This window comes from Natator depressus, chromosome 7, assembly GCF_965152275.1.
Source record: "Natator depressus isolate rNatDep1 chromosome 7, rNatDep2.hap1, whole genome shotgun sequence".
NCBI lineage: Eukaryota > Metazoa > Chordata > Testudines > Cheloniidae > Natator > Natator depressus.
Window position 1 is genome coordinate 57,217,162 of NC_134240.1, and position 15,284 is coordinate 57,232,445.

At 49.6% G+C, this 15,284-nt stretch overlaps 1 protein-coding gene across 5 annotated transcripts in view; it reads left to right on the plus strand.

Moving 5' to 3' along the window:
- The window catches only part of ZNF488 (zinc finger protein 488), a 34,907-nt gene that overhangs the window by 13,126 nt on the left and 6,497 nt on the right, over positions 1–15,284 (plus strand). For 2 of the 5 annotated variants that reach the window (XM_074959908.1, XM_074959906.1), the window contains one exon: positions 9,520–9,742. In XM_074959908.1, the coding sequence (XP_074816009.1) occupies positions 9,527–9,742 (216 nt within the window). In that variant the 5' untranslated portion in view covers positions 9,520–9,526. Of the gene's footprint in view, positions 1–2,192; positions 2,268–3,986; positions 4,150–9,519; positions 9,743–15,284 lie in introns of those variants that run through there. The other 3 variants (XM_074959905.1, XM_074959903.1, XM_074959907.1) reach the window with 3 other exon arrangements.

Sequence of the window (15,284 nt, forward strand, 5' to 3'; positions counted from 1 at the left end):
GGGCAAGGGTGCTGGCAGGGTGCTGTCGCACCAGGGCTGTCTCTCCAGGAGGTGAGGGCATTCCCAATAGTGGCGTTTGGACCGAAGCACGCCACTGTCGAGGTGGCAAGAGGCATGCCACAAGGTTCTGTAAACGTAACTGCATCGAAGGGGGCACAGGTCAGGATTGCTGGGGAGACTGCAATTCATGCCTGCAGCAGGAGAAGTGGGGGCACCACAGGATCTAGTGCTGGTGCCTGTGTGGGGCCTTGCAGGGTTGTTTCCTTCCCCCACTGCCCAAGCTGGGGAGGGGCGTCAGCATGGCGTTAATAGAACTCATGGCCAGGTAGTTTGTCCTGCTATTCAGCCTCTGGGGGGAGTTCTATGGGGTGGGGGGGTTTGCAGTCAAACACACCCCCTTGCAGCCCTGCAGGTGCATTGTCTTTAGTGCCCTTTCAGTCAGTCAGCCAGCCAGACCTGCTTAGTTCAGAACATCTGTCCCCTGGGGGCGGGGCTGGTTTATCAACTTTTCTTCAGTGCTTCACTCACTGTTTACTTGCTCCAGTTCATGCCCTCTCTGGGTCCATACAAGAGCCCCAATAGGTTTCTGTGCCCCAGTTCCTCCAGGAGCCAACTTGTGCTTCCAACAGTCCCTCTCCATGAGATGCGAGTCCCCAGCCTTCCTCCCTGGGGCTGCGTTATAATTCAGGCCAGCTCCAGGGCCTTAGCCAACTTCTCCTTCAGCTGGTCCTCAGGCTCAGAAGGCAGTCATCTCCTACAATTGTCTTTGATGCTCTGAGGCATGAAGCAGCATATATGCCCGCCCCCTTCTCCCAGCTCAGCGCTCTGCGAAGCTCCTAGCCACAGGACCTTAAAGAAACAGGAACTGACTTTCTCCACGAGCTACTTATTCCCCGGACCGCTTCCTCGGCACCAATACCTCTTATTTCCTAGGTCTTTGCTACATCAAAACCTCCCAGAATCTTAAAGGGCCATGCCATGTGACTGGGATGGCTGACGCCTAAGAGGGCAGACTGCCCTGGGACTCAACACACCTGGGTTTGAGTCCTGGCTTTGACGCTGGCCTGCTAGGTGATGATGGGAAAGTCATTTCACCCTCTGTGCCTCAGTTTCCCCATCTGTAAAAGGGGATAATGATACTGAACTTCTTTGTAAAGTGCTTTGAGATCTATTGATGAAGTGTGTGTGTATGAGGTAGATTCTATCTATTACAATTTACCTCTCAATTTCAACTGGTGGCTGCTAGTTGTATCCCTGGCTACCACCTTAGATAATTCTCCTTCATTTTTGGTGTCCATGCCTTCAGCTATTTGGAGACTTAACATGCCACCTCTTGGCTGTCACTTCACTAAATGAACCACATTGCCTTTCCTTACAAATCACTCCTTCTGGCTGCCTGCTCAATTGTGTTCTTCTTTCCTGAACTCCTTCCCATCTATCAGTAGATCTGGCAATGCAGTATCTAGGTCTGAGCATAGTCAGAAAAACCTGTGTTCAGCTGTAGGCACTTCCGTACCAGAGGGACTTCACAGAAGGGCAAGCAGACTGATTTAAGGGCTGGAAGCTTTGGCTTCTGAGAAACTAATGAGGAGAAGGAGATGTGTTTACCTTGGGCAAACAAAGAGTAAGGCGGACGCTGATAATCATCAGCAAGTATTTGACAGGTGTAAGTGCCAGAAAGTGAGAGAGGAATAGTTCAGTATATTCTAACGGAGTATATCTGGGAATAATGGGATAGTCGTGAGCGAAGAGAAGGGATGGTTCAATATCAGGAAATAGCTCCCATGTAAAGGTGGTGGTGGTGGTCCCAGCATTTGAGTCAGCTAAGGCTAGATTAGACAAAGCCACAGAGAACAAGATCTCTCTCTCTCTCTCTCTCTCTCTCTCTCCTGTGCTCATCACTGTATTGTCTGAACAATACACCTACTTTGGTTTCCAAGAGAAGTTAGGTGTCTGAATAGGGCTTCTCCTTCATTAATTATGGCCCCATGGAAAGTGCTCAATTAATAATGATGGTGGCTTTCCTCAATCAGTATTGACTCTGTTGCTGAGGACACCAGGTTTGGATCAGGACCCAAATGAGGTTTAGGGTGTTTCAGAATTTGGGGTTGTGGCTGAATCAGTTCAAGGTTGAGGTTTGAGATTATTTCAAGCTCCCATCTTGTCTGTCTGTCTTAGCATCTTGTCTGTTTGGACCGTGATCCTGCAAAGACTTACTCAGGTGTTCCCTTTGGCTTTGGATCCAAACGCAAATCAGACCCACAGAGGTAGGTTCATATCCAGGAATTTAATTTTGGTGGAAGGTTAGATTTAAAGGCATTTATATTTCAGCTCCGTATTTTGGCCCATCCCTAACAATGAACTTTGTTCTACCACCTTACCGTTAGGCTCCTTTCTTTCTAGTGTGTATGCTAAATAAGGGTCGGTGTGTATTTGCAATGTTAAGCTGTCACATTGCATTGCATTTCTTAGGCTGCAGCTTTTTTGTATTAGATCATCACACTCTGCTATAGACTAGTCACATACCTGCTGAAAACCCCTCCAGAGAATTTAGCAGATTCCTATGTGACAGCAGTCAGTTCTGACCTTGCAGACGTCCGCTCCTTAGTTGTTTGTATTTTTTTGGACTTGGAAGGAGTGGTGGGAGAACAGGAAAAGTGTGGGGCTGATTAGCTCCTGAGCAGTCCAGTGTTCATACTCCAAGGAGAGTTATTCTGTCACATCATTGACTTGAGTGCTTTGACTCCATGGGGTGGCACTGGGCTAGTTGAGGCAGAATTGACTCCAGAGACTTAGTTTCTTTCAACCATGATGGAGTTTTGTCCTTCTTTCTCCATTCTTCAGCGTCTTCCACCCTAGACCTCTTCCTCCTCTCCCCCTCAATGCTAGAGTTGCTCAGATAATGGAAACAAAAGTTTATGAAACATATTGAAGTTGTTTGTGTTTCGCAGGGTTTGAAATGGCCCCAATTTGGGAGTTTCATGAATTTTTGTGTGTTTTTTACAAAAACCCAACAACCAGAAATGTTGATTGGAAGGGTTATCAGACAGCAAAGTGTGGCTTTCTGTACGTGACAAATGGTATTTATCATTTTTTAACTTATGAAAAATGCCACCAAAAGGTTTCAATAATAGCCACACTTTTTTTGCAAAAAAAAATATTTGGTTTAGAGAAAAAAAAAGCCAGTTTTCCATTAAAGTGTAACTTTGTCCTTCTATTCACTGCCGTTCTCCCAGCAGATAAACCCTGCCCCACCTCCTGTCCATGATGCCTGATAAGCGTCCATAGAGGTCTGGCTCCTCTCCATCACTCAACACTATTCCTCTAGCCCTCTTTTCTCTCTCTAATTCCTTTGCAGAGGCTCCTTTACCTTTATTTCTCAAGGGGAGGGTGGTTAAAAGGTCAAGGAGGAGACAGTCTCTCACTATCAAGTCAGATTCAAGGTCTTAGTCCTTATCTTCAAGGCGTACCAGGTCTCTCAAAGCCTGTAGCCCTGGCATAAGTTCATGGTCGATAATGCTGCTCCTCAGGTACAGTGGAACTTTCTACCACAAGAGTAAAGCTTGTCTGGGCAGGAGACAGAGCCTTCTGAGGGGCCAGTCCCAGACTGTGGAACAGACTCCCCCAGGAATGAAGGACCATCCGAGATCTCCCCATCTTCTGCAACAAGTTCCAGCCGCCTTCTCTAACATAAACCCAGAACCACATGTACATTTAACATACCCCCTCCCCCCACAAACCAAAACTCTACGCCAATAAGCCACCCCACTGCACACACAATTCTCCCTGCAGGGAGAGGATGAGAGAGAACAAACCACATGGGATAGATGTTAGACACATTGCTTAATGCACTACTGGAAGGAGGTCTGGCCCAGATCCACAAAGGCACGTAGGCATTTAAGTCCCAATTTAGGCATCACTGCAACACACAAAACTCTCGCCTAACTCTGTAGGTGCCTAAACTCACTCGGTGCCTGTGTTTTCAGGATAAGAGTTTCCTTGGTGCCTAAATTCCAGTCTCTGGGCTTGGACGCTGCTGGCTCCCTGTAGGCACCCGGATGCCTATCTCCTGCCTAAGCCCCAGAGCGATCTACGAACCAGGAGAAGATGGGTGGAGGAACATCTGTCTTTGCAGGTCAGATCCAGTGGGTATGTTCAGAGGCCATCCACAGGATCATGCCCTACAGATGAGTTAGGTGGAGGGGCACCTATCTTCCTTAGATTCGTGGATCTGGGTCTCAAATACCATGGTGATGAGGGCAGGATAAGAACCTGTATACTACAGAAGCTAGAAGGTTGCCCTGCTGTGACTATCTCAGAGTGCGGTGTTATGCTGAGGCAAAACACTAGGTGGTGCATTTAATCAATTATTCAACTTCTAAAGAGTTTCACTTGCTGGATGCTTTCAGCACCAGCAGGCAGTACAAGACTTGCCACAACAAGCCTGTTTCCTATATACAGACAGTACCCTTCCCGCTTTTCACATAACCAGCTTTTCTGTACAGTGTATAAATACAGCCGTAGCTGTCACTCACAGGCGTTGGCATCCAATCCTGCGGGATATGGGGACTTTGTCTGCCACTGATCTTTGGATATTTCAGTCACTGAGCAACAAGCAAACAAAGCTGGCGTGTTGCATTGGAGAGATGCTAGAGGTGGGATGGGGTGAAAATGGGCTAATGAGATACTAGCTGAGATTCCCAATCAATCCTCATTCCCTGATGCTCCGTCATGCAGAGAGAGTGCAGTGTTACAGAAGATGGAGTCATCCCGGGTAGTAACAGAACTCTGCAGCAACCTTCCCTATAGCTGTCTGTGTGACAATACGATCCCTTTAACAAGGAGTCATATCTTCCCTTCCCCTCCATGGCCAGAGATGAGTGGGAGGCAGCCAGCAGGTTCTGCTGGGCAGTGGGCGCAGAAGTAGGGATTGCGCTCTCCGTGACATAGTTCCCTCCTCTGACCCAAAACCTCTGGAAACCCTCCGTGGTTGGTTGGGATTTGTTGGAGGAGAGGAGATGGGCTGGGCCTGTGGCAGAAGTTGCATCACTACACACACACACATATGCTGTGGAGCTGTCAGTATTAGGACACCCACTTTCCCTATGCAGTTTGGAAATGCCCCTTTTGGGGGTATCCTGAGGGCATTACTCAGTGGGGTGCCCCAGTAGCATGGCTGCTGGGGGGGGGGCATCAAAGAGGAGGCTGGGCAGCACTGCTAAGGCCTTGAGCCTTCATGTGACTGACTTGTGCCTCTGTGGACCACTCCAGATATGCACAGGTCTTGGGGAAATATATTATGGCAGCCATCACCAGATGGCACTGTTACACATAGCCTCACGTGCTCTTTTTCTTACCACATGAGCAAGTTTTCAGTATTTGGCAGACAGGCTTGCAGGTTGTTGGTTTTGTGATGTAGTATATAGTCCTTGGAGAAAAAGTTAAGCGAAGAGAAGTGGCAGGTAGCAGACAGTTTACGCTTTGCCCTAGTTGGAGGCAATTCTCAGGACAGAGAAGCTTCCTGGGAACTAGGCATTGGTGCAGGGGCTGAGATATCCAGAAGTGGGTATTGTCTGGGTGCAGTTTGCAACCACCTCTGTTCCAGAACCTGTGTGTGTGTGTGTAAGTAAAGCAAGTTACACTTCAAATATACCCAGCTTCAGTAGTTCTTCCTTGTAAGATAGCGTTCTCAACACCCCTAGTGTCAGAGCACAATGCTTCAAGGGGTCCTTGTCTCCAGGGCCTCCTGCTGGCCAACCTGCATCTCACCAGGTCTTCAGGGGCTCAGCCCTCCAACCAAGCCACACAAAGCTCAGTTCCCTTCTAGGGTAACAGAAGGTCCAACTGAAAGTCAAAGCTAAACATCCAGCTAGTAACTCTCCTCCTGCACCCCACCCTGGCTCCACTGAGGTGCTTTTACTGACCCTAAGTTAAGGCCTCTCCCACAGGAGCCTGACCTGCTCCGGCAGAGCTTTCCCTCTGTTGCTTCTTGTCTCAGCAGGGCTTCCCTCACTGACTCCCTCCCACTGGGGATCCCCTTGCTCCTTGCAGGCCCTCACCTAGGGCTTCCTGCACAGAAGCCAGACCTGCACCCTGTGGGTGGGTGGGTGGGTCTGTCTGTCTGTCTGTCCTGCCTGCCTAGGCCTGTCTCAGAGCTCCTACACCAGTATGGCCTGTAGCTTCGCTTTGCTTCTTTTCTTTTCACTCTACAAGCCAAGCCCCTCCCCTAGCTGGTTGCCCCCTCAGCTTGTATAGTCTGGTCCTCCCCTTTCACACCTGGGCTCACTAATTATCATTCAGTTGCCACATTACCATCAGCTGCAGGGGAGGGGAGAGGGGTGTTGCTTCTAGGCCAGGGGCCAGGCTGAGCGTCTCTTGCCTTAAAGGGCCAGTCAGCCTGTGACATTCCTCCACCAGGGAGCGGGCCTGCCCTGGAATGCCCCTACTCCTCACGAGGGGGTTACTCTGCTATCTGCATTGCATGGGAAGGGGAACAACACTGTATTAGTCAGGCCAGTTCACTGGTCTGGCCAGTTACAGGGAGGGGAGCTGTTTTCTAGGAACTTAGGTAGGTAGATGGAATAATACCAGGAAGACAACACCATTCCCAGCTTGTGGCATTTACCTGCCTTGATAAGGGAGTAACCTTGCTAGACAAAGGATCTGGGCCAGGGCCCACAATTTATTCCCACAGATTTTTTTTTTTTTTAGTAATTTAGGCCAAAATTTTTATGCTCTGTTGTTTTCTTTTGAAGTGCTCTCTGAAAACGAATGTGAGCAGAATGTTTTCATTAAGTAAACCCCATCCTCCCACACATTTAAATGAAAACAGTGTTTAAAGAAATTCTATAGCTATATAGTATCCCAGTGGTGGTGTCACACAAACACAGCAGCACTGGGCATGGGATAGTACTTGGGAACCAGGAAGTGAAACTGATCAACTGAAAGCACAACTGTCCAGTCTAGTTCCACCACCAGCCATGAGGAGCGTAATGCAGCCAGAGGCAGCGTGCACCAGTGTGAGTTGTCTCTGGCGCTGGGGGTCAGGAGACTTAGGATCTGGTCCCATCTTGCCACTGACCTGCCACGTAACTGTGGGCACTTGGCATTTTACTGCCTTGTCCCTTTGTTTCCCCTCCCATCTGCTGTCTGTCTTAGCATCTTGTCTTTTTAGACCGTGATCCTGCAAAGACTTACTCACAGTGCATTACATTAAGCACAAAATCTTTGCAGGACGGGGACGCAGACCTTGCCTATATGAGAAAACTGTTCTGATTTGATTAAATTGAGGTAGAACCGGAATTGGGTCAGTGCTGCTCCCTTGCATATTGAGTGCTTTACATCCTGTTAGCTTAAGCTCTAAATCACATTGTAACAAAACAATCCAATTGGCACAAAGTGAGAGAGGTTAGATTGGCTCATCTGTCCTTCCATCTCGGTATTTCTAAGGCCAAGAGCTCTTCAGGGCTTGTTACTGTTCTCTTTCAGTCTCTCTGCTTTATGGACCTGATCTAGCTCTCCCTGGAGTGAATGAGGATCTTTGCACTGCCTTCAGTGGGAGCTTGATGGAGCTGTGTCTCTGTAAATAACCCACAGAACCCTGAAATGGCTAAGGGCCCAATCCTGCAACCTAATCATGTGTGGAATTCCCAGGCCCAGCCCCAAGGTGCTAGAGAGAGCCCCTGAGCTCTGATTCATTTAATAGCATTGCCCACTAGTCACTGACTAATCCCTGCAAGCCAGCTGAACTGCAAGAACATACTGCCCCGGCTATATTGTTAGCGATGTCTGAGATCACCATGTCGGGACATAGGCAGAGGAGTCACAGTCTGCCCGGGCCTTCATAACTGCCACAAATGAATCAGAATAAAATGCGACAAAACAACCCTTTTATCCAAGCCTCATGGATTCTGGGTGTTCAGATTGAAAGCAATCTGGATCTAAACCAGGGACGGGCAAACTTTTTGGCCTGAGGGTCACATCAGGTTTCCAAAATTGTATGGAGGGCCAGTGTGGCCCGGCCCCCGCCCCCTATCTAACCCCCCCTGCTTCTCGCCCCCTGATGGCCCCCCTGGGACTCCTGCCCCATCCACCACTCCCTGTCCCCTGACTGCCCCCGGACCCTGCGCCCCTGACTGCCCCCTGCTGTCCCATCCAACCCCTCCTCTCATTCCTGACTACCCCCCGGGACCCCTACCCACATTCCACCCCCCCGCCCCCTGACCGTCCCCCCGAACTCCCTTGCTCTCTATCCAAACCCTTCCCCCCTCCCCCCCCTGCTCCCTGCCCCCTTACCGCGCTGCCTGGAGCACCAGTGGCTGGCAGCACTACAGCCGCGCCGCCTGGCTGGAGCCAGCCACGCCACCGTGCAGCACAGAGCACCGGGTCAGGCCGGGCTCTGCAGCTGTGCTGCCCCAGGAGCTCGCAGCCCCACCGCCCAGAGCATTGCACTGGTGGAGCAGTGAGCTGTGGCTGCAGGGGAGGGAGAACAGCAGGGGAGGGGCCAGGGGTGAGCCTCCCGGGCCGGGAGTTCAGGGGCCGGGCAGGAGGGTCCTGTGGGCTGGATGTGGCCCGTGGGCCGTAGTTTGCCCACCTCGGATCTAAACCATCCCTAGTTTGGTTCTGCAAAACCCAAACCTGGACTGAGGAGGTTCTGCCAAACCAAAACCCACTCCTGCTTCTCTACCTCTAATTTACACCGTGCCTTTCACGCTAACCGAGAAGGATCTCAAATCACTTTATTTACTAACTAATCGAATGTAAATTGAAATGCAGCCACCTCAGGGGTGCAGCACGGCAGCCATTTAAGAGCACACAGCATCAAGGTTCAACAAAGCAGGCCAGGAAAGAAAGGGGCATCTTAGGTAATGGATCGTAATTTCCCCAGCTGGAATCTGGCCAGGACACCGGGGCTCACACCCTACAAAGTACAAACAAGACATAAAAGGCAGCACACACAGTGGGAGAAATCTTCAGTTGATGTAGAAAAGCCACAAGTGTTTGGAACAATCCCAGCATTTCCATTTTGGGGGGCGGAAGCAGACAATGACTGTGTCTTGAGAAAGTCCGACAGCCTGTGATCCTGTAATAGACAGGGCTGAGATTAGGGTGGACTAGCTTGGCTTTCTTTTCATCAACTGGAGATTTTCCCTACTGTGCCCAAAGCTTCATGATCCTGGGTATAAGCGGTCAGCACTGCGGGAGCTACTGGGCCGTGGGAGCAGCTGACTGAGCGCCCTGGAAAAAATAGACTGGTTTATTCACCAGATTAAGATTGCTGCTTTAGTGCGGAATAGCTTGTCTCTTTCTGGGCTGGATATCAATAAAGCCGCAAGCTCCCATGTGCCAGGCAATCTCCACCAATGCCAATGCGTTGGTCCCCAGTAGCTTTAAAGTAGCTTTAAAGATCCCATCCGGTTATAATTCAATTCCAATTCCTTACAGCCTTTGTGGTATTAACCCCCTCCCCCCCCTTCAATTTCCTATCCCCAGTGTAAGTGATTCCTTGCTTTGTTGCAGACTGAGGATGGAACTGACATCTTGGCCTAAACTCCTCTGGACGAGTGACAACAAGCTCCTGCATCATCATTTCCCAGATGTATTTGCAACTGTCCATACCACTCAAGACATCCCAGAGGAAGCCAGTTTCGGACCGTGTATGCTGCAGAACACCTTGTTGGACACTGTTGCTTTTATTGCCCTGAAATGCTCCGAGAGAAGAAATATCCATTATGTATTTAAGGTAGGAGAGCCTGGTATTTTATATTGTATTGGAAAGGCTGTCACCTCTCCCCGCCTGCTCCGGATTGCTCTTCTCGGCCGGTGGCGTTGGCATGGGATATAGTTTTATCCCTGGTTTGGCACAGCTAATAGCTCCGCCGAGAGGGGAAACTGGCCCAGCGTGGTGCTGACCTGGAGGCTGGATTCTGAGGGGATCCCAGCAAGGACTGTTCCTGTGGGGGAAAGAGCCCAAAGCATGAGTACCGTCCCACTCTGAGACACCCTGGACCTGCCGCTGAACTGATCTGGGATGGGGGGGAATGAGGGGCATGTCTTCACTCGGAGATGAACATCCAAGAGGGCTTGGCAAGGCGGAGGAGGGGTCACACTATCCCATTGCAGGGACTGCCTGCCATCCCCAAGAGAGAGCGAGTGGCTCTGGGGCCGTGGTTTGAAGTCTAAGTATGGGCCCTGGCTGCTCCTGTCCAGACAGAGCATAGGAGTGAGCAGAGTATGCTTCTCCACCCTGTCTCTCCTTGCACCGCAGGGGGAGCTGCAGCCCCATGGGGGGGTCTCCTCCCCTTTGCTTTTGCCTCTAGCGGCCAGATTAGATCTCTGGAGGGGGCCTGGGCACCAGGAGGGAGGAGTCAGGGCTGTTTGCGTGTGTTTGGACTCTAGGACCAGACTCTCAGGCTGCTTTTTGGGACTTTGCCACCAGAGCCCAGAGGGGAGTCTGGGCTGTCTGGAGAAAGATGCCCTGGAGTGGCCTGGGGCTGGCAGGGTGAGGCTCAGCTCTGGGCTGTACGGCCAGAGCAGCGTAAAGCCCTATTGTCTCTTAGCAACCATGCCAGCTGACACACCTGGGCTAAACACACCTCCCTTTCCACGTGTAGCCAGGGTGTTCCCCATTGCATAACCAGCCCCTTTCGTGCTGTTGGGCGGGGGGGGGGTTGAACCTGGCACCTTCAGCCCCCAAAATGCAAGCTGCTACTGCTTGAGCTGAACAAGTCCCTCCCTTAGCAGCTAGCTCATAGACTTGAAGGCCAGAAGGGACCATCAAGCTCATCTACTCTGACCTCCGGCACATTGCAGGCCACAGACCTCACTCACCCACTCCTGTAGTGCACACACAGCCTCTGGCTGAGTTCCTGACAATGTGGAGTAGGCTCTTAAGTTACATGGACCAGCTATTAGAGGGTGGCACAGCCACATAGTACTAGCAGGGGTTACACTTCGTGGGCATTTTGGCTGGGAGTTGTGACAGGCGCGGGGTGAATAAGGGATTTCTTGTTTCACTGGCAGTTTAGAAAAATAACAAATCATTTGGGTCAAACCCAAATCAGTGTTTTATGAAATAGTCCAGCGAAGCGAGAAGTCGAAACAAAAATTGCCACCCAATTGTGAATCAGAACCTTGCAGCGTCACAAAACCCAAACCTCTGGAAGCTGAGACATTTCCACTTTCGTGCATTTGGACAAAAGCAAAAAGAAACAAAGGGTGGAGGAGACCTGGCTTTAATTCTTCCTTCTGCCAGGGGAGAAGGGATTTGAACCAGGCTCTGTCACCTCTCACATGAGTGCCCTATCACTGAGCGATAGGGTATTCCAGTGTGAGGGCTTCCTCACTCTCTCTCTTGGAGCTGCTCCACTGTATCTAAACAATTAAATAGCTATTGGAGCAGGAGGCCTGTGTCGTGGGTCTTCTGTACCCAAGGGGAGTGCCCTACCCATCAGGCTATGGAGTCATTCTCACGCTCAGTCTCTGGCCCCGTGACTATCCAACTGGAGAGCCTTTAGCTCTGAGTCCCAAAGGGAATATGCTTTTCTTCTCCCCTTGCTGTTTTTTTCAGTGGGTCACCTTCTTGACCTGCTGCTCACAAACCGGGAAGAATTAGTAGGGGAAGCAAAAGTGGATGGGAACCTAGGAGGCAGAGACCATGAAATGGTCGAGTTCAGGATCCTAACACAAGGAAGAAAGGAGAGCAGCAGAATACAGACCCTGGACTTCAGAAAAGCAGACTTTGACTCCCTTAGGGAACTGATGGGCAAGATCCCCTGGGAGAATAACATGAGGGGGAAAGGAGTCCAGGAGAGCTGGCTGTATTTTAAAGAATCCTTATTGAGGGACAAATCATCCCGATGTGTAGAAAGAATAGTAAATATGGCAGGCGACCAGCTTGGCTTAACAGTGAAATCCTTGCTGCTCTTAAATACAAAAAAGAAGCTTACAAGAAGTGGAAGATTGGACAAATGACCAGGGATGAGTATAAAAATATTGCTCGGGCTTGCAGGAGTGAAATCAGGAAGGCCAAATCACACCTGGAGTTGCAGCTAGCAAGAGATGTTAAGAGTAACAAGAAGGGTTTCTTCAGGTATGTTAACAAGAAGAAAGTCAAGGAAAGTGTGGGCCCCTTACTGAATGAGGGAGGCAACTTCGTGACAGAGGATGTGGAAAAAGCTAATGTACTCAATACTTTTTTTGCCTCTGTCTTCACGAACAAGGTCAGCTCCCAGACTACTGCACTGGGCAACACAGCATGGGGAGGAGGTGGCCAGCCCTCTGTGAAGGAAGAAGTGGTTCGGGACTATTTAGAAAAGCTGGACGTGCACAAGTCCATGGGGCCGAATGCGTTGCATCCGAGAGTGCTAAAGGAGTTGGCGGATGTGATTGCAGAGCCATTGGCCATTATCTTTGAAAACTCATGGCGATCGGGGGAGGTCCCAGATGACTGGAAAAAGGCTAATGTAGTGCCCATCTTTAAAAAAGGGAAGAAGGAGGATCCTGGGAACTACAGGCCAGTCAGCCTCACCTCAGTCCCTGGAAAAATCATGGAGCAGGTCCTCAAGGAATCAATTCTGAAGCACTTAAAGGAGAGGAAAGTGATCAGGAACAGTCAGCATGGCTTCATCAAGGGCAAGTCATGCCTGACTAATCTAATTGCCTTCTATGACAAGATAACTGGCTCTGTGGATGAAGGGAAAGCAGTGGACGTGTTCTTCCTTGACTTTAGCAAAGCTTTTGACACAGTCTCCCACAGTATTCTTGCCAGCAAGTTAAAGAAGTATGGGCTGGATGAATGGACGATAAGGTGGATAGAAAGCTGGCTAGATTGTCGGGCTCAACGGGTAGTGATCAATGGCTCCATGTCTAGTTGGCAGCCAGTATTAAGTGGAGTGCCCCAGGGGTCGGTCCTGGGGCCGGTTTTGTTCAATATCTTCATAAATGATCTGGAGGATGGTGTGGATTGCACCCTCAGCAAGTTTGCAGACGACACTAAACTGAGAGGAGTGGTAGATACGCTGGAGGGTAGGGATAGGATACAGAGGGACCTAGTCAAATTAGAGGATTGGTCCAAAAGAAATCTGATGAGGTTCAACAAGGACAAGTGCAGAGTCCTGCACTTAGGACGGAAGATTCCAATGCACCGCTACAGACTAGGGACCAAATGGCTAGGCAGCAGTTCTTCAGAAAAGGACCTAGGGGTTACAGTGGACGAGAAGCTGGATATGAGTCAACAGTGTGCCCTTGTTGCCAAGAAGGCCAATGGCATTTTGGGATGTATAAGTAGGGGCATTGCCAGCAGATCGAGGGACGTGATCGTTCCCATCTATTCGACATTGGTGAGGCCTCATCTGGAGTACTGTGTCCAGTTTTGGGCCCCACACTACAAGAAGGATGTGGAAAAATTGAAAAGAGTCCAGCGGAGGGCAACAAAAATGATTAGGGGACTGGAACACATGACTTATGAGGAGAGGCTGAGGGAACTGGGGATGTTTAGTCTACGGAAGAAAAGAATGAGGGGGGATTTGATAGCTGCTTTCAACTACCTGAAAGGGGGTTCCAAAGAGGATGGCTCTAGACTGTTCTCAGTGGTAGCAGATGACAGAACAAGGAGTAATGGTCTCAAGTTGCAGTGGGGGAGATTTAGGTTGGATATTAGGAAAAACTTTTTCACTAGGAAGGTGGTGAAACACTGGAATGCGTTACCTAGGGAGGTGGTGGAATCTCCTTCCCTAGAAGTTTTTAAGGTCAGGCTTGACAAAGCCCTGGCTGGGATGATTTAGTCGGGGATTGGTCCTGCTTTGAGCAGGGGGTTGGACTAGATGACCTCCTGAGGTCCCTTCCAACCCTGATATTCTATGATTCCATGGAGTCCCAGGACCCTCAATTTAACAAGTTCCCTTGATGTTTTCTGCACCCCAGACCTAAGAAATAACAGGGTTCCCTCAACTTGATCTACCCCATGTCCTCCTCCCAGCCATCTGTAAATCAGTCAGGCCTGCTAAACCCAACCTGCCCCATGCCCAGCCAGTTACAGTGTCCTTTGCCGGCTGCCTTCTCTTGAAAGGTCCCTTCTCCTCCCTCCCCGAGGGGCCTTGAAAGCCAAACTTCTTTATAGTGGAGTTGCGATTGAGCCTCTCTGGGCCACTGAGGCCTTCCCCTTTCCTCCACAAGGGAGGTACACACACTGTCCAAAGGACTCATAAGCAGAGGAGCTGTGCTTTGGGCACTGCAGTACGTCCACATGCAGACCAAAACACCCTGAGCTAGGCTTTGATGTCTCTTCTGCTCTGTCCTGTGCTCTCACTTATTCCCTGTCCCCTTTCCATGTGTTCAGCCCTCTCTCTTAGGGCCTAATTTCCAGAGATCCTGCGCATCCGTTGACTGTGCTTAGAGTGGGAAGTTGGTGCTGGGCACTTCTGACAAGGCCTTAATTAGGGACAGCCTTTGTCCTAGCTATTAGTTACAACCACTGGAGGCATCAGACTTCCATATTTGTCAATCATCATTAAGTACCATATAGTTTAAAGAGAACCAGTTGCAGGGCATGCTAATTTATTCTCTCCCTTACACTAATTAACTCTTACACTAATGGTCTCTTAACAGGTTTCAGAGTAGCAGCCGTGTTAGTCTGTATTCGCAAAAAGAACAGGAGGACTTGTGGCACCTTAGAGACTAACCAATTTATTTGAGCATAAGCTTTCGTGAGCTACATCCAATGAATGCATGCGATGAAGTGAGCTGTAGCTCACGAAAGCTTATGCTCAAATAAATTGGTTAGTGCTTATTAGTTGTGTTTAATAATATCCTGTATGGAAAAGCTCTATAGGCATTAGTAGAGATGAAATCCAAAGAACTCTACAGATGTTTAATAGGGTTCTGCAGTAATAATTCTGAAGCCCTCCACAATTTAATGGAGAATGAGATAATTTCTGTAGGGGTTTTGAACTGTCCTGTAGGATTCAGTGGGCAGGGATCTAGTTATTTATTAAATTCTATAGGCTTGTTCATTATAGCCTAGGGAGAGGTTATCATTTTACATTAATTTCTCTATGACTTACTCTTCTGGAGTGAATTGACAACAGAGAACAATGTAATGGAGTTTCTGGTTTCTATCTGGTATGCCATACTCATGCTTTCCAGATCGAGGCTTATTGACTTGAGGGCAGACCAGGCATCTTGAGTTCCCAGCTCTGCCACTGACTCGATGGGTGACCCTGGGCAAGTCACCTCCTCTCCCTCAGCTTCCCTATCTGTACCACAAGGATAATGGTCCTGGCCTA